Source organism: Cololabis saira, chromosome 4 (assembly GCF_033807715.1).
Source record: "Cololabis saira isolate AMF1-May2022 chromosome 4, fColSai1.1, whole genome shotgun sequence".
Taxonomy (NCBI): domain Eukaryota; kingdom Metazoa; phylum Chordata; class Actinopteri; order Beloniformes; family Belonidae; genus Cololabis; species Cololabis saira.
Genome location: NC_084590.1, coordinates 16,203,744 through 16,223,076, shown reverse-complemented (window position 1 = coordinate 16,223,076; position 19,333 = coordinate 16,203,744). Strand labels below are relative to the sequence as shown.

The 19,333-nt window shown below is 43.4% G+C and overlaps 1 protein-coding gene across 2 annotated transcripts in view; it reads left to right on the top strand.

The window, feature by feature from the left end:
* The window catches only part of numbl (NUMB like endocytic adaptor protein), an 81,226-nt gene that overhangs the window by 21,306 nt on the left and 40,587 nt on the right, over nucleotides 1-19,333 (top strand). Inside the window, exon 1 of one of the 2 annotated variants that reach the window (XM_061718996.1) lies at nucleotides 17,648-17,784. The exons of the other annotated variant lie outside the window; for it this stretch is intronic. Within the exon in view, the coding sequence (XP_061574980.1) occupies nucleotides 17,744-17,784 (41 nt within the window). The 5' untranslated portion in view covers nucleotides 17,648-17,743. Of the gene's footprint in view, nucleotides 1-17,647; nucleotides 17,785-19,333 lie in introns of those variants that run through there. 2 annotated transcript variants of the gene reach the window in all.

Genomic DNA, 19,333 nt, shown 5'->3' with positions numbered 1-19,333 from the left:
ATAAAGGTTAGGATAAATGATAACATGCCTCTGAAGTTTGACTTTTTGCACCATTACAATACTTATAGGCAACTAGTCATCATATCTCCTGCTCTCTGAAACACATGTTAATGCTCAATAGTACACATATATGGTTCTTTAATATATTTGCATTATACTAAGATGCATTCATTTTCAATGGCTTTTGTCCTTAATGGCTTTTTTCCCCCTTACATTACTTTTACTTTTATACTTTAAGTAGTTTTGAAACCAGTACTTTGTTACTTGAGTAAAAAACTTGAGTCGATACTTCAACTTCTACAGGAGTATTTTTAAACTCTAGTATCTATCCTTCTACCTGAGTAATGAATGTGAATACCTTTGACACCTCTGCACTTGGTGCTCTCGTACTTAGGCGCGGCTCTGTCCCGCTGAACTCCCTGAGATGGTGATTCGGCTCCGCAGCTCTTTTCATACAGATTCATCTTGAATTGCTTCTCCGGCTGATGGAGATGAAGAACCACCTGATATGCTGGTTTCTGTTCCTCGCCCATCCCGCTCCCTTGGGGACTCGTTGTGATGGACAGATCTCCGGGCCCGGGAGCAGCTGCTTACGCATGCTGCCTTGGATTCCTGCTGCACCGTCACGACTACTCAACACACTGTGTCCCGCTGCCGGTCCTCATGTTACCTTTCTGATCATGTAGCTGCTTACGTGACACGCGCGGGTGCTTGTTGTGGATGAAGATGTTGGGAGGTCTGGTGAAGGCCTTGCAGAAGCCATCCTCATAATGTATCATGCACACTCACTCACATCCCCATTACGCTGCATGCCTCAGCTCTCAGCGCTCCTTTCTTTCACACTGGGGTTTCTTTACAAAATCCATGCCAAAAAAGAGGCAAAAAAACAGAAATCCAGGCGTTCGCCTGAGGCTCCAACCTTACAAAGTAAAGTTTGGAGAGATTTATTCGGGCCCCCCAGTGTGCTGTGTGGGCTTCAGGCTCCCATGTGTGTAACATGCTCGTGTGTTTGATCAGATATGGAGCAGAAATATAGATTGTTATGAAAATAAGGACAAGAAAAAGCACAGTCTTCAATTCCTTCACATCCAGCTTTCAACATCTTCTTTCAACACTTCTCGTTACTGGGAAAAAAAAAAAAACATGTATCATGAAACAAAGCACATCACAACATTGCAGAATTAAGACAAATATATTATTATTGCTACACATGTGACAAAATGCATGTGTGACTTTATCTCCAAACACACACTTCATTGTCATCTGTTCCTTAGTGACTCGTACTCAACCATGTATGTGAAATGTCCGTGGCTCTATGTAGGTCTGCGTTATCTAATACAATCTGTCCCTATTTAATATTCACACTGTTAACCCTTTGAGGAGAGGAGACAAGAGGGGAGGCTTTAGCCCCTTTAGCCCACCAGGAATCTCCTGACTTTAAATAGAGATGCCACATGAAATGGATTTTAATGACCAAAACTGCACACAGACATATACCGGCAAAGGCCAGTAGCACTCGGTGCACCACCTTTGTGTGGACGCTTGGAGTGGTTAAAACACAAGAGTGTGTTTGTACAAGTGATGCGAACATCACAGACACGTCTACTGTACGTCCAGGGGCTGCATGGAGGAGATTCCCTGAGAGCTCTAAAAGCCCCGAAACGCTTTCACTCGTCTCACAAATAGCAGGATTTGCCCCACATAAACACATGTTCTTGCCAAATTTGAACAGTTGGTTGTATAGATGCATCACTTCAGGGACTTCTCCGCTCCTCGAGGTGATCTGGAGTGGGCGGGGCTCAGCTGGAAGAAGATGCTACTGCGTCACGTCATGTCAATCAGAAACATGACGACTAGGGGTGGGCAAAAATATCGATATGGCAATATATCGCGATACTTTTCCAGCCGATTCAATATCTATATTCAAAATTTGAATATCGATTTTTTTTTTTTATCCCCGATTTTTTTCCCATTATATCACCCAGTGTTCCTACCTAAGTGACAGTCCTGGGCATTGCCACTCTCTACTAACCCTGGGAGGGCCCTGCACTGAGCTCAGGTTTTATTTCACGTTTTATTTCATTTTATAATTTTTTTTTTTTATAACACAATTGCCTGTCCTTAAAAAAATGAAAAATAATGGACAGAGGTTTATTTATTTATGGATTTATATCTATACTGACTGATCACTGTGCCTGTCCTTGGTTTTAGTACCATCTTTCTTGTGTTTATTATCATTTGCCACATAATTAAAGCAACCTCATACTAAATTTAATGTTAATTTCATATGATGTAAATAATATTAAAAACATATACAAATATGTTGTAACTTTAGCTTGTATAGTTATAATAAAACATTGTTTTGACTCAGTTTGTCCCATGAATTGTCACTATAATCTGATGAACGTGCAACTCGGATTTTAAGATCCATCACTATCATCTGATGTACATATATACAACTTGGATTTTAAGATGTGTAATGCATTTTTAAATTTTTCGGTGAAATATGTAGAATATAATAATCGGGATATCGCATAATCGGGATATCGCAATGTGTATCGTATCGTGGCTCAAGTATCGTGATGCGTATCGTATCGTGAGGTCCTTCCCAATACCCACCCCTAGTGACGACAGCTCTGGGGGTGTTTGCTCTCTGCTCAAAGGTCACCCAGCAGCCACGGTTATTTATGATAAACCTGAGGTTACGTTTTAGTAGTTACAGTCATCAAGAAACCAGCCGCGTCAGGCTCTTGAAGATCAAGTGTGGATTATATTATGGGACTTGAATAAAAGGAAAAACAGGGGGAGCTTTTCTAGATGGCTGACTCCTCTGTGTTTACCTTCTGCTCTGCCGGGCATGGATCATGTTTCATTTGCCCTCTGGTATATTGTTTACTTGTGTTGATGAGGATGCAGACCTGCACATGTAGGTTTCCCTGCCAGATTTTCTTCACAGAGTGGGAGACTGAGTACATTGTGGGCTATTTTCAAAAAGAAAGCATGAAATAAAGAGTCGGGAGAGGTTCTCTGCAGCTCTAAAGTGACTCTACGACTCCACCAGTCCCCACGCCTGAATCCCTTTTACTCTCCTAAGCAGTCACTGTTTGATTTCAGCCCTCTCTTCTGGTTATTTATTTTAGATGAGGCAGCGTCACCCCACCAGCTCGGGCACAAAAGAGTGAAAAACAAGAGCGGAGCAGAAATCAGCTGCTGGATGCGCTTGTTTTCCACGGAGCTCATGGTGAAGCCCTGTGAAGTGATGCTATCTGCATCAGTCGGAGCCACTTCTCCGTTTTCGTGTAACTCGGGGCTGATTGGACCTGATCTGCTGTCAGACCAGATGCAGATCATAACGGGGGAGGCTGCTAAGATACGGGGAGGCGGTGAGCTGCATGAGTCAGCCACTTTTTCAAAAGGCTCCAGTGAAGACAGAGTATGTCAAAACAACATGAATCTTCCACTAAATGTCACATTTAAGAGTATTTTCTGCAGCATAGAGAAGTCGACTCAATCTGACTCCATCTGACTTCAACTGACTTCAGTGATTCCCACATGACAACATAGTTTAGTATTTACTACCTAGTCTTTTAATTCTGTTTCCATGTATCTAAAAGATACCATGTGTGTCCCCCACTCAGCGGGGTCAGATTTGTTCCTCCGTGTTGCCACGCGAGGGTTTGTGGCGTTACGCGATTTCCAGTGGTGGACAGTAACGGAGTAAATTTACTTGAGTACTGTACTTAAGTACATATCCAGAGGATTTGTACTTTACTTGAGTATTAGATTTCTTTGGTACTTATTACTCTTACTTGAATACATTTCCAAGACAAATATTTTTACTTTTACTCGAGTACATTTCTAGGAAGGCTGAAAAGTACTCGTTACTTTCAGGTCTGCTCTTTTTTCTTCTTCCCTAAAATCCTATTGGACACAAGCTGTTTTTGTCAAAGGAGGAGATCTATCACAGTGCACGCTCTCCACTGGGATGTACATAAAGCGGAAATACGTCAAGCCTCCTCAGAACGATACCGCCAAAGTAGCCTGCGTTTGTCAAGACAGAGCTGCAACAATTAATTTAGAAAAAATATAGTAATTTACTGATGTGGAAAATAAGAAATTTACTCTTACTCTTACTTTTACTTAAAGTAAATTTAAAAGCATTTACTTTTGGATACTTAAGTACCTTTAAAAGCAAGTACTTTTCTACTCTTACTCGAGTAATATTTTGACTGAGCTACTTTTACTTGTAACGGAGTAAATTTTGACCAGTAGTATTTGTACTCTTACTCAAGTACTGGGGTCGAGTACTCTGTCCACCTCTGGCGATTTCAACCGTCAGAGGACCTCGCTGGAGACGCCTGGTCTCGGATCACCGGGACTTTTGTTTACCATAACTGTCTCCATGCCGTTACCGACAGATGGTCGCACGTGTGTGTGTGTGTGTGTGTGTGTGTGTGTGTGTGTGGAGCCCTGCCTGCATTTTGGTGAGGAGTCCATGTTGTGGGGGGAGGGGAGTGGATGAGGAGGAGGTGGAGAATTGTGAGGAGAGGCCACGAAGGCACAGCTGGTGAGATCCCCCCACTTTAACCAGCTGCTGCCTCAAAAGGGCCTGTCAGCAGCCAGGGTGTATGTGCATGCCCCCCCCCCCCCCACCTGCAGACTCAGCCCAGCTGTTAGGAGCAGCATACCCCCCCTCCCCTTCCAGCGTGCACCCTGAACCCCTCAAAACAAAACTATGGTGTGCGGATGCTCTCCAGCGCACACACATGCACACGAGCACCTACAGACCCCCCCCCAACCCCCCGCTGTTCAGGACTTTAATCCAATAAGTCGCATCAAAGGTGCCCCAGGAATGGCGACGTGTCTGTTGGGTCCTTGTTAGGGCAACTGGAGGCCTGGGGGGGGTAAATCCAGCAGCTGAGGCCGGGCGCTTAAGCACCAAACGCAGCTTACACGCCGCACACTCATCATTACCAGTTCAGACATTCTTAACATCAATCTCTCCGTTTATCCTCTCTTTATTGTTGGAAATGTATTTCCTTTAAGCGTGATTCATCACTTCGGAGTGACGACACGTTTTTCAGCTGATAAAAAAGTAGCAGTAAAGTGATGAAGCATTTAAATCTTACTTTACTTTAATTAAAATCCTAAAATCTTGCTAAAAGAAAAAAAGAAGAAGATATAAAGCAAACTGAGACGCGTTTTGATCCGGCACAGAGCCTCCCGGGAATAGTTTGTAGTAGGGATGGGCGGTATGGACAAAAAAATGTATCACGATAATTTCTGGCATTTATCCCAATAACGATAAAAAAAATACCAATACAAAAAGTGTCATCAACGGGAATATTTCTTTCTTTCTTTCTTTCTTTCTTTCTTTCTTTCTTTCTTTCTTTCTTTCTTTCTTTCTTTCTTTCTTTCTTTCTTTCTTTCTTTCTTTCTTTCTTTCTTTCTTTCAGGCTCATTTCTTTCTTTCTTTCTTTCTTTCTTTCTTTCTTTCTTTCTTTCTTTCTTTCTTTCTTTCTTTCAGGTTCATTTCCTTCCTTCCTTCCTCCCTTCCTTTCTTCCTCTTTTCTCCCTTCCTTCCTTCTTTCCTTCCTTCCTTCCTTCCTTCCTTCCTTCCTTCCTTCCTTCCTTCCTTCCTTCCTTCCTTCCTTCCTTCCTTCCTTCCTTCCTTCCTTCCTGTACGTTCTGCGTGGATTTAAAACAGAACCATAAATCAGTTTTACACAAAAACTTCATCAACGGGAATTTATCATTTTTACCGTGAGATGACAAATTCTTACCGTGGGGAATTTTTTTGACGGTTTATCGTGAACGGTAAAATATCACCCATTCCTAGTTTGAAGCACTTTAGCTCTGGTTTGTTTGGAGTGGAGTCCTCGGCAGGTGAGACCGTCGCTGCCGTCGTTCCTTGAAGGCATCGTACTGGACTGAGGAGCTTCTGCTGCACAACCGCACAAAGCTGCAGACGGATGCAACTCTAATGGAAAACCAACCGCACACAGACTTTATTATGCTCTTATGAAATGAACGGAGTCAGTGGCTTCCTGGAAGTTTGGGTGTGGGGGGGTATTATTGCACTGCAAGTGCATATTTTGTGGCGTATTTTAAGTATTTGTGTGCTAATTCCTGGCATTAAGCAACTCCCCTTATTTACTACGACGTGCACGAACCCCAGCAGGCCCCCGCGGCAAGGCCGGGCCTGGTGTCCCGCCGTCTCGTTAGAGCACGCGGCTCGTTAGAGCACGCGGCTAATGGCCTGAAACCCGAAACTTCCTGTATTCATTTTCCAACCAAAATAAGAAGCTGTCACTAATAATCTGACAGATTTATGATGAATGAATGCTCAATAAAAGCTCAGCCAAACAGCTGCTGGATTAACCTATTAAAATGTTTAGTGCACTTATTGATTAGTTTATTATTCTGCCCTAAAATAAGTGAAATCCCTGGAGCCTGAATCTGACCCCCGGGCCACCCAAGCTGCACCTCCCGAGCGAGCGGCGGCGGGGTGCCACTCCCTCGCTCCCTCTTTCTCTGCACCATTGTTTCCCTCGATGACAAGGCCCACGTGCCCCCCCCCCCCATTCAGCATCCTGGTGGGGGGATAGGCGGGCTCTTTGTCTGGCTGCCATTGTCCCAGACACACGCTTCCATTTGACGGACACACGTGCTGACAAAAGAGAAAGGGGGCCCCGGTGGAGGAGGAGGGCCTAAAACTGACCATTATTCTCGGTGGTGGCGGCGGTGAAAAGGCGAGACGCGCTAGCCATCTGTGGTGCATGTCTGTAATCTGCAGTGAGGGGTGGGGGGGCAGCACACTCATGCACTCCTCACTTCTGAAAGAATTCCTCCTTTGTGAAGCCACGCTTCACCAGGGGCACGATGCCGGTGGAGCTGTGTTTGATCGGGGGGGGGGCGGGGGGGCTGTTGGAACGAGAGAGTGTTGATGTAGACCTGCTGTCCCGGAGAAAAAGTGGCTATGAAATGTTCCAACTCCCGACGCTTCCTTTGCTCTTCCCTCCTCACGTCTGTGTCAAAGTGGCCATTGTTGAGCGCCTGTTTTCTAGCAACCGGCCTAAACACCAGTCCACTTGTCTTTGTCCTCGGCTCCTTTCTCCGGCGCTGCATCTCTGCCAGAGACGCTTCACCTCGGCTCTGTTTATTCTGTATCTTCACAGTTTCCGTCCACTTCCGTTTTTTTTTTCCCCCCCAGATTACGGCCAACGTTCTCAAATCAGAGGCTCCGGAGTGTTTTTAGGTCACTCTCTGAGGTTTCACAAAACTGAAATATAAGAGCATATCTGTTTCTCTTTTCTCTTAAACTTCCACAATAATTGTCCTCCTTAAATTTCCTTACTTTAGCCCACTGATTCTTTACTCTCCTTTTCATCTTTCCATCATTGACAGTCTTTTTTTCCATCTCGGTGTTCTTTCATCCCTCAACCTTCTGCAAACACTACTTTTTAATCGCCTTTCTCACACAGCTCCTGCAGTCCTTCACAAAGCTGCACCGGAGATGCGTTTGGACAAGAAAAGCACTGTCCTTGAATATATAACGGCTTTGAATGTTTACCCAAAAAAAGAGAACCAGCTATCAGACCTTCCGGCCCAGTTTTTCTGGTGTCGGTAAGTGTATTGACCCCCACAGGAGCCGTGTGTGCTGCAACGCCACCACAATGCATGTCTACGGGAATCTTTGAACCTATTTCCCTGCCCGCGCCCTCTGCGTGCTCAGCCTGGGCTTTTAGCGCCGGTCGATACGACACGACCACCCAGTGAAGGTCGTCCTGTCTCGCCTCTCCACAAAAACCAAAACTCCCAAAAGCACAGCAAAGCAGACCGCAGTGATGACCGACACCGAGTGCAATTTCTCCTCAAGTCCCTGGACTTTTACTTTAAATGGACAGAACTCCGCCTCGGGGATATTTTCTCCACTTCCTCTGTAGAAATGTTCTGTGTCACCAGATGTTGCTGTGAGCACGACTGCTGTTATGTAGGCGAATAGACTGCATCCTTGTGGCCCAGAAAATCCTGCACAAGTGACAATCTGAGGAGAGATTTGAGGGGAGGCAGACAGATGGTTGGTGTCACACAGACACGCAGATAGACTGACAGATGGACTAGCAGACAGACAATTAATTTACGTATCTACAGTATATTTACAGAGAGCAAGCTTAGGATCTTCTGCAAGAAGTATTTGAAAATTAAGAACGTTAACCCGTCTTGTATGGATATTTGGTGAAAAATGTAGTGTAGCTGTATTTTCAATACTAGCTTTTATATCAGCATGAATCAGCAGTTTCTTTCGGTTGTTTTCTCTCCAGGAATTCACTCAGCGAGGACAGACAGAACGTCGTCAGTCAGACATCCAGAGTGGCAGGACAGACGTTGAAAAGCTTCAACAACCACACTGATTTTCGGCTTTGGGCCTAGTGTATCGTTGTTGCTTTACACACACAAACATGCATTATGCATGAGCGCCTTGTACTGACAGTTATCACGTTCAATCTGACTCACCATGATGTAAACACAAAGGCAGGATGTGTTGTATATTCACAAAACATTCGTGTTGGTGACAGGAAATTGGATTAAGAATAAAGAAAAGAAGGAAAAAAAACCCCTCTTCCTGTCTGGACTGAAGGTCAGAGGTGAGAGGTTAGTGAAAGTGACCTGGATAATGACGCAGGCAGATGCAGCAGAGAAACACAGGCAGCTGCTGTTTCTGTGGGTGGTACCCCCTCTGCCCAGCGGGGGCGCTGTTAGACAGGAAACAAAGCCTGTCTATCATCTCCTGGACAGCATCCTGCAGAGAAATAACTTCACTAGCAGCAGCACCGCCCATCAGTGTGTGTGTGTGTGTGTGTGTGTGTGTGTGTGTGTGTGTGTGTGTGTGTGTGTGTGTGTGTGTATAGATGAAGACTGTTTATGAGGCGTGTCAGTAAAATACTGATTTAAAGTTTGGTAACATGTACAGGATTGTCTCAGAAAATTAGAATATTGTGATAAAGTCCTTTATTTTCTGTAATTCAAAAATGTCATACATTCTGGATTCATTACAAATCAACTGAAATATTTCAAGTCTTTTATTATTTTAATATTGCTGATCATGCTTACAGCTTAAGAAAACTCAAATATCCTATCTCAAAAAATTTGAATATTCTGGGAATCTTAATCTTAAACTGTAAGCCATAATCAGCAATATTAAAATAATAAAAGGCTTGCAATATTTCAGTTGATTTGTAATGAGTCCAGAATGTATGACATTTTTGTTTTTTTAATTGCATTACAGAAAATAAAGAACTTTATCACAATATTCTAATTTTCTGAGACAGTCCTGTATATACTTTTCTAGAGGTTCTAGGTAAATTCTTTATTTTGGTACTGTTAGTGACAATCTATGATGTATATAAAAGTAATATAATAATCTAAGAATTAGAAACAACATTCTTATTGGGTAATATATAAACGACATATCCTATTTAGGGTCCATCTACACTTTTAATGTCCAAATCATGAATCAAGGCGTTATATCCCAGGTTTTACCCCTAACAGGTCTCGGGGGTGCGAATTAAAGCAATCATCTGATCATTCTTTTAATTTCAGTCCCAGTTATGAGAGTATTGTAAATCATGGTGACGAGTGAAAGAAAGGATGGCAGCGTTAGCATGATGGGGTGCACAGGCCGTGAACTCTGACATTTCTTCCTTTTTCATTGTGATTATAAAGTAAGCTTCCTCCCCCTAACTTTTTAACCCTTCGGTAGTTTGATAGCCGATATTAAGAGCGTAGCTGCTGGCCGTGATAGCAGATGATGAACTGAGGGACTGTTCTGCCCTCGTCTCATCCATCTTCCCTCCTTACCCGCTTGACCTTGTGAACAGCGAGGAAAGAGGCCTCCTCTCACCCACAATGTTGTCAGTGTCTGTCTCCGTCTCCTCGCCCTCATCTGATCTCAGCACAGTCAAAGAAACATGTGTGTTTGTATTCAGCTGCCTCTGCACATCCTCTCCTTCTCTATTTCTGTTCCTTTCCGCACTTTTGTTCCCCAAATAGCTGTCACTCCGCCCCCGCCCTCTTCCCCCCTTCCCCTAGTTCTCCTCAGCCCACAAAAAATAAATCATTAAATTAATAACACTGGTTGCTATGGGATATGGTTGCCGTGCAGCACTGAGGTTTTCAGGTGGTCCTTCTATGTGTGTATGTGTCTCCTGTGGTGGGACAAAGGTCCAGTCCAAAAGGTTTGGGTCCCTTGCTAATTGGCAAGGGGGAGAGAGAGTAGTGATTAGTAGTGTACAGATTTATGGACCCTCACTCATGCCCCACAGTATGGGGAGCTATTGATCATGGAATGCAGCACGAAGTTTGATCATTGAAGGTAAACCGGCCTGAGCGTTGGGTTCAGAGCCACTAGAAGGCACACTCTCACTCTCATCCATCAGTGCTCAGCTGATGAGCATCCCTCTGAAACTGCAGGCTCCCTGTTAGTCAGTAGGAAAGGATAGGTCAGGATGATGGGAAGTCTCTGACGAGAAAGAAGACGGATGTGGGAAAGGGCAGAAAAGGAAAAAAACTGGAGTAGTATTGACCGGACGTAGGAATCCATTTGACAGCCTGTCGGGAAAAGGCAGAGGATTTGTCCGTCAGGCTTTTTAGTCGGTGTGTCCGTCTGGGTGGACTGTGGAAGAATGGAGGAAAAAAAACTGGTCTTCATGGATTCATGATGGAGCTTAGTAGGTAATCAGAAGACATCAGGCTTATACATCAGTAGATGATTGAGTAACTTGTGTTTGAGTCAGCCGACGTCACTGAGATAGCATAACCGGCTCACATCTCCTGACGAGGGAAGTGCAGTAAAGCTAGAGATTGCTTATCTGCTTCCTGACTGGATCCAGTTGAGGTACCTCTCAACTGAGGAGACCACAGAACAATCACAATAACGCTGCACCAATCAATATCTCTGCATTAACACTCACTTTAATATTTATTTTTTGAATTTAATTGATCATTATTTTATCCATCTGTTGCAGGAAATTCTTGCACTACAGTGCTCCAGTGCTCCAGTGTACAAACTACAAAGATTAAAGATTAAATATAACAAGAGCCACAAACTAAAATGACCAAAATGACCCACATTTGTATGGATCTTATTCGGGACAACATCCTTCTGTCCAACACTGCTGTCAGAGTCCAGCTCCTCTCCCACAAGGTGGCTGGCACTGTGGATGAGCTTGTTAAGTCTACCCCCCCCTCCCAAAGTCTGCTGCCCCAGCCTGCCTTAAAACTACAGTGTGTCTGTTTTTGGTTTTAATTCCAGAAAGTGTACTTTTAATTTACCAGTACTAGTCTCACAATACGTTTTAGTTTTTTTCCAGAAAGCCGTGACAGCAGTCGTGATGCTCTGTTTGTGAAATTGGGGAGGAATTCTGATGGGAAGCTAATAGCTGACAGCTGAGCTCGGCTAACAGCTTCTAAATCAACTCAAATCTAATATGTTTTGTTAAAGTGCACATAAAGAATACTTGTACATGTAATTTTTGTACTCGGAAGTGATATGTTGCTGCATTTAGAGTCTGTGTTGCAGAAGGTTCTATGTCCCACAACAGGCCGTGTTACGGAGACCCAATCTGTGTAAATGTCTGATGCAGCGTAAAAAATCAACAAAATAGTGTTTTCAATCACACCTCTGAAATTAATTCGGTTTCAGTTGTGTTTAGATGGTGAAATGGGCTCCTAAGGTCGTCATTTTGGCCATTTCTACCAAAGCGGTTCCGGTGGTGGTTCAGAGTCGGCACATAACTTGGGCTTCACTCGAACTGCAGGTGTCAGTGCTCAGGCCTGTTTTTTTTTTTTACCAAGATTCTTTTATTTATTAATTTTTCAGGGTTCTTCACTTTAGTATTTGTGTCTTATAGCAGGCTTTATTGTGAGTAGGGTTGTGCTTTGAAGTGGCTCACATGCGCTGTAGTGACAAGTGCAGTACGTGAGTCCGAATGTATACGTGGATGCAGATGAAGTTTTTGTGCGGTGGAAACCGACACATTCATAAACCAATTATAATGAGAACAAGCATGAGGAAAAGCAGAGCAAGATTTTAAACATTGGACAGGTGCGGAACGATGGCTTCAATATCCGTCCATAAATGTGTGTGTGTGTGAGGGATAAAGCCAGGAGTGGTGGACCGAGACATGACGGGCTTCACCGAGGCAGATTTCCAAAAATATCCCGTCAAGGCAGAACTGTGACATTAACTGCATAACAATGACATCAAAGGCGGATGAAATGTGACCTTACAGTTCAGACTGAAGCCGTGGAGGAAATTATTGGATACGTATCTGATTTAGGACCACATATGAAAGTGACCCAAGTCTGATGTAAAAATATTGGATTTCGTGTCACTTGAGCTGCTCAGACAGTCAAATAAATAAAAAAATAAATCAGACATGGGCAAAGAAAGGAAGAAAAATTGGATTTAGCTCCCTTTTTGCCTGCCTTGTAAACAAAGGCTTAGTACAGTTCATTTTTCATGACCCAACTGCAAAGAGGCTGCTGGTCCAGAACCTTGGGGACCTGATGCTGTTCTGGTCCTTGAACCCACTGGGACCAGATGCAACAGTGTGTTACATCGGGGGGGGGGGGGGGGGGGGGACGGACACAATGAATGAATTAATGAATGAATATCATAATCAAGCAGCCATGGTCCTTGGATGAGATGTTCTGCTTGCACTATGGTCATTAATTGACAAAACAAATTTGATGACATGACAAAATACCTTCCAGTCATACTGAAACATTTTGTGAACCATATATAATTAAAAAAAGTGGAAGGATTTAGGTAGTAAACTAGTAGTTCCTGGTTCAAGTTGATCAAAAAGGGATAATTCATCATAGCTGTTAGTTTAGCTGTTAGCCATTAGCTTAGCTCCCCTTCAGAATCCCCGGCCCAGTTCTCCAAACTGGGAAAACTGTGACACGGTGCTGCACATTGATTATAACTCATATACAGGTCTGAGCATCACACTCCGTTGGCTGCTGGTAAATTAGAGGATTTGCTCATTTGCACGGTCAGACTGGGATTACTGTAGCCTATGTTGCCTCACAGGTAATTCACTGTATTTGTGTGTTTTTCTGAGAGTGTACAATTGCAAGAGGCTAATTTACATTCAGACGGTGTTGGTTAAAATAACAGGCTGTTAGGAAATCACTGAGGCAAGTTGGTTGTAAAACCACAGACTCTCATATTTAACATGTCCTCAGACACAAACGCATTACACACACTACCACACGCGCAGACAGCACGATTATGTTCCTCTGTTCTGCTGTAACTGGTGATGCAGCTCATTTGAACCATGTGCCAGAGGGCTTACTTACAGGAAGTGTGTCTGTTACCACCTGGCTTGTGAGATCATCATGTTTCATAACTGCATAGCATTTTAATAGGCTTAGTGGCTGTCCTGCGGACAGATATACGCACTCCAGCAGATGAACATCCACAAACAGATGCCTGTTCACACATACAGACGCACATGTTCACACCTCACAGTTATTTCAGCAACCAGAGCTGATGCACTTTTGAATCTCTCTCTCTTTGTCTATGGCTTTGTCTTCCACTGACGCTGTTTAATTTTAGATCCTTTCTATCTCACCCTCCTCTTCTCTGTATCTGTGTTCTCAGTCCTTGGGGAGCGCAAAAGAAAAGAAAAGAGGAGGAGGACAAGTTAATTGCAATTAAGATAAATGCACTATAGATACAGCTGGGAATCAATTTAGACTGAGGGGTTTTTTTTTCTCACTTCTGATGTTAATCATCCAACTTTCTCTCACTTTTGGCCTAAACAGATTTTTAAGACAAATAGTTTCCAAATGTGCTTGTTTATTTTTTTTAAAGTCATATCTCAGAGTCCTAACATGAGATAAAACCAAAAATATAACAATGAACTAAGCACGTGGCGTTGTTAGAATATGACACAACCTCTGTCAGCCCAATATTAGTTAATTTCAGCCTAACACGCAGGAATTTCAATGTTCATGTCAAGAAAAGGTTAAACAAGTTCAGCTGCTCTTCTTTGCTGTTCATCATCTCTTTCTTCCCTGAGATTTGAATTAAACCTCATTAAAAAAAAAAGTTCAGCTTTTATTTATAACTGTAACTTAACACAGCAGGGTGTTGTCTGTAAAGCTGCAGCAATGTGTCATGCTCTTTCAGGGATTTTTAAGAATGTAAATGTTTTTTGGATAACTGGATTAGATGTGACGTGTTGCTCTTGGCAAAAAAAAAAAAGAGCTGGCAGATGTTTATTCATCTGTTTTATTTTGTACCAAAAAATCCCAACTATAACAAAAAAATGATTAGATAGCTAAAGATTTTTGGTTCATGTAATGTACCCAAAAGAAAATAAAAAAATACCTATAATTAATGGCAAAACTTCTTCTTTCAGGATAAGTTGAGCAAATTATTGAATAACTCAATTGTAAGGGAGAAAAGCGTCATCATCTGGTAATGTATCTTTCTAAAACATGTAGCTGCATGAGTATAACCCTTCAAATTAGTCTACGAGTATGTGCAGATCCTAATGAGGTGTCTGGCTGATTGAGAGGAAACATGGTCCCAACATGACGGGCAAGGAGCATTAACGTTTCAGACATTAATTCAATGACAAGTGAATAGTCTGGGTTTCTGTCCAATTGAAAATCTATGTAGGAGGAGTAAACATTGCAGCAGGACAAAGCTCCTGTTATGGTTTTGGATTTCTGTCTTTCTTATATTTTTTCTTAGTTCTCGTGTCTTTAGACTTTACTTCCTGTTTTAGTTTGAAAGTCTTTCTTTGTGTGTTAAGTTCTGGTTTGATGGCCCTTGTCCCCATTTCTCCTGATTGTCCACACCAGTGTCTCCTCACCCCGCTCTGAGTGCTTTGTCTTTCCTCGTTTCCCTGATAGATGCAGCACTTTCCTTTATAGTTAAAGGACTTTGATCGCTTCTGCCTCCATCATCTCTTCCATTTGTGTCCTGAACCCTTGAAATCATGATGGCTCCGTTATGCAGTCAATTACAACGATTTTACAACAATTTCACAAGATATTTTTTGTTTTGCAAAAATAGTTCAATGACAAAGAGTGTTTTTTTCTTTCTTTTTTTCAAAGCAAAAGTTGTACATCACAACATTTCCCTGTGGAGGCATTAAAGCACATCAGAATAACAGTGATGCAAAGTCTGTCAGCTAACTACGAGTGAGCATAAAGGGAGCGGGTGTTGACAGTTTCCAGTTAGCCACAAATATCCATAGAGCTCTATTTATGTCAAAGAGCCAGAGAACAACAAGGACGTTTTGATCCCTCTCAGTCTCAACCATCTCTGATCTCTGGCTCTGGGTGTCGGAGCATAAACAGCTTAGGGGATAAAATGGCATCACAGAAGCCGGGGAATGTGTGAATAAAGAGAGATGGCATGAACACACAATAGTCCTCTGAGATGTAATACGTCTAGCCACAGCCTCCGATGCAACGACCCAGTCTGAACACGCCTCTGGTCTGAAACACAGGTTAACAAGTGCAGATGCAGCTGCACATCACACCTTCTTTTACATCAGAAATGGTCTCAAATGCATCAGGTTCTGGATGCTCCTTGACATTCAGGTTCATCAGTGTGGAAACTAATGTAACTTTAGAGTATTTGGGTATTATTCCCATTACTTCGAACAAGTAGCTTGAAGGAAACAGACTGGGAATGGCAACTTTTATTTAAACTACACTAAAGGTCCTCGACAAACTTAAATTTACCAAATTCTACTGAGTTTTAGGTCCATTCACATTCGCAAGGGCTAGACCTTTATGAAAAAGCATAAACAATATTTACAATGCGGTTTTAATGTACTTCAGTGTTTCTGAACCCAGCCCGACCCCTAGCAACCGAAAGCCTCCCCCCTCTAATCATCACTCTACATCCAGGAATTTAATATTCTTCAAGCTATACAACGAAAAAAAACTCCCACAGTCTCAAGGCTATTCTCTTTCATGTCTACAACTGTGCAAACTCTTAATCCCTCACCCCAAACATCTCACAGCATAGTTACCAGACGTCTGCCTGCTTTTCTTACCTCGGCGCAGTTGCCTTTATTATTGGCCTCCAGCCCAACCTGTCCAGCTCATATTTGATGACTACTTTTCTCTGTAGTCGTTATCATCTGGTGTTGAAACCCTATGAACCACCTGTGCTGCAAGAAAGCCTTTAAACAGTTAAAACACTGCATAGCGTGTTATACTACTATACTGAACCTTCACAAAAACATTTGTAAATGGGTGAAGAAAAAAAAAGCTGACATTAAAAAGTAATGCCAGTTCTATGTTTTCCTCCTTGGCCTAATGGTAGTCTAGTCTGAACTTGAACCCCTATCCGACCTTTAGCAGAGTTGTTTCATCAAAGGATGCATTTTGGGATACTGAAACAAACGGTGCAGCCACATTCAGACCTGCAAGAAATCTGATGGACATCCTGGATGTGAAAGAGGAGGAAGATTCTCTGATTGAGACCATTTACAACTCTAGCCGCTACTGAAATGCTTTGCTTAGTTGATCTACTACAGATTGTGGTTTTCAAACAAGTAATGAGTCACTGACAGTATTGCACAAAATGTCTGGGGACAATTCAGTTTCATGTATTTTTTATATTAAATAATTTGGTTTTATTAGAAGGATAGTGATTGCTGATTTACCACTTATCTACAAGGAGACTTTACTGAATATTCAGCTATTTATACATTTTGTTTGGATGTGAATCAGAATTTAACAGCGAGACCTTGTTAACTGCATCTCCGCCCCAGTCTTAACAACCCCCTGACATTTTTGGGTGATCCATAAGTTCCTCCAGCTCCAGCAGTGTGGAGACAATGTGGAGCGGATCCCGCAGTACTCCAAACGAGACAAACATTCATGCAACCATGTGTTGGGGTGTGGTCGCGGGGTGCATCGTTTTGCAACGCGACATAAGCGCCACTTAGTCATCCACGAGCACCTCCGGCCGCTGCACATCTCCTGGCCTGCCTTGCAGCACTGAGGGTCACGTGCGCCGTATCCAGTTGCATCACCGGGATGAGACGCATCCTCCACCCCGTCCCCCACCTCTACCTCCACCTCCACCTCCACCTCCACCTCCAGCCCCAGCTCCATCCCCACCTCCAGAGCCGAGGGGCGCTCCGCGTCGCGCCCTCTCCCCCAGTGCACTCTTGACCAGTGCGCCCGCAGCAGATGGAGAGCAAAGAAAACTGTGTCACCACCCGCCATGACTCGCTTTAACCAGCCCTCCCCTCTCCTTGTCCTCTCGCTCTCCCCTTTTCTATCCTCCCACTCTTTTATTTCCACACTCCCAGGATTCGGAGCACCAAACATTGATTTGTCTGTATTTTTAGAGCAGCTGCGCCGTTCGCGTGTGTGTGTGAGTGTGAACTGTATTTGTCAGGGTGTGCCTGTTAACCCGAACCCCATCCTTCCCGGATCGTGGTCCATTTGATTGCATTTGGACGCATCTGCATGTGTGTATTTGTCAATGTGTCCAGGCTCCTATTTCCAAGTTAATCCCTTAAGAAGAGGCGTGGTTCCCTCTCTCTCTCTCTCCTGCTCTCATCCTCCCTCTCTCTTTCTCTCTCTCTCTGTCTGACGTCACTGCTGTGGCCGCTAGTCTGAGAGGGTCCTGTCTCTCTCTCAGCTTGTCATCTCCGCATCGTCCTCTCATCTGCTGTTGTTGCTGTGTCTGATGAGATATCGGAGCGAGATGGGGGAGGCCATTGAACTCAGGTGAGCCCGCTTCAGAGTAGAGAGCGTCAAGTGCGACTTTGTGCAGCAGCTGAGGACCACAGGCTACCTGCTTATTCACTATGAGGGGATCTGTGCACATGGAGAAGTGTCATGCATGATTGTGCACCTGGCTGTAGTCTTGTTTCTAACTGGGTCAGTCGTTGCCGTGGCACCCAGCACCCTGGCTTCATTTCCTCAACTTAACTTTGCTGTTTTCTCTGTCAGTTTCACCCCAAGTTGAAAAATCTAGAGGTTCTTAAGGGCCAGCAGCGGATCTGAGGCTTTTGTCATTTCAGTTGTCACGTGTGTGGGCTTTTTGTTTTGTTTTTAATAGTGTTGCTGTTCGTGTTGAATTATTGGCAGCGGTGACATTTTTCGTCCCTGCCAAACTGATAATAGGTCTAGCCCGTATCCACAGGGCTCATAGCAGTTAATAGCCTTAGCAGATGCATCAGACCCCAGGCCCATATGGAAGAGATTAAACCTGCTAAATTAACGTTAACGCCCAACATTTCTTATGCACAGTGTTTATGGCTGCACATGTTTTGTTGTGTGCATCTGTGGATTAGAGGTTGTTTTTTTCTTAAACTTAAAAAAGTGGATTTGCGTGTGGACATCTGTCAATATTGTGGATTTCAGAAACTTTTCTATTTAAAAAGTAGAAAAGATCATAGCAAAAAGAGCTGGTGGAGAATGTTGGGCACCCTGCATGGTCACTAGTGACTAACCCCATCTCTTTGGAAACATTACAGCTTTGAAGCAATGTTCTTGTTTACTGCTGAGCCTCTCTCAGTTCTCTATTGAGGGATTTTTCATCCATTCTTTCTACAAAAAGTTTCCAGGTCAGTACATTTGGCATGCGGTCCCATTTTGAGGTCTACACACAGACTTGGATGATGTGTGAGGCCAGGTCATCTTAATGGTCGCCCTAATGGCTGGGGCACACCTTTCAGCCTGTGGCTCTTTAGCTTTAAAATACTTTTCTTTTTCATCTTTACCCATTTTATTTATGAACATTATACTCCCAGGATTTACCTGTTTGGGAGTGAACCCATCCTTCCCCGTATGAGCATAATGCCCTTTGTCACTGTCTGCAAGATAAGCCCAAACTATGACGAAACATTCCTGTGCTTGACAGTTTTCATTCAATTCAAATCCCTTTTTTGTTCACGCTTACTGCAGAAAGTTTAATCACTCGATCAAAATAGATGGCACTGTTAGATGTTCAGTTGGAAACCTCTAAATTTGAATTACGTGAGGCTGCAGGGAAGGTTTTCCTCCGACTCGTCCACAAAGTTCCTCTGTGTGCAGATATTCCTGCGTACCAGAGCAACGCGCCACAGCTGCTGCAGGGCCAGCAAATAGAAACCGCTTATATTCAACGACAGGGTCTGATTTTAACACTCTTACTCTTCTATCTGTGCAGTTTTCTAGTTGAATCACGTACATCTTCCACAGCTTTGGAAAACCACCCGGCCTCCTTTAACAGTGATAAATTATTCAAGTCTGATGCTTTGACAAACATTATTCAGAAGAGCTCAGACCGCCT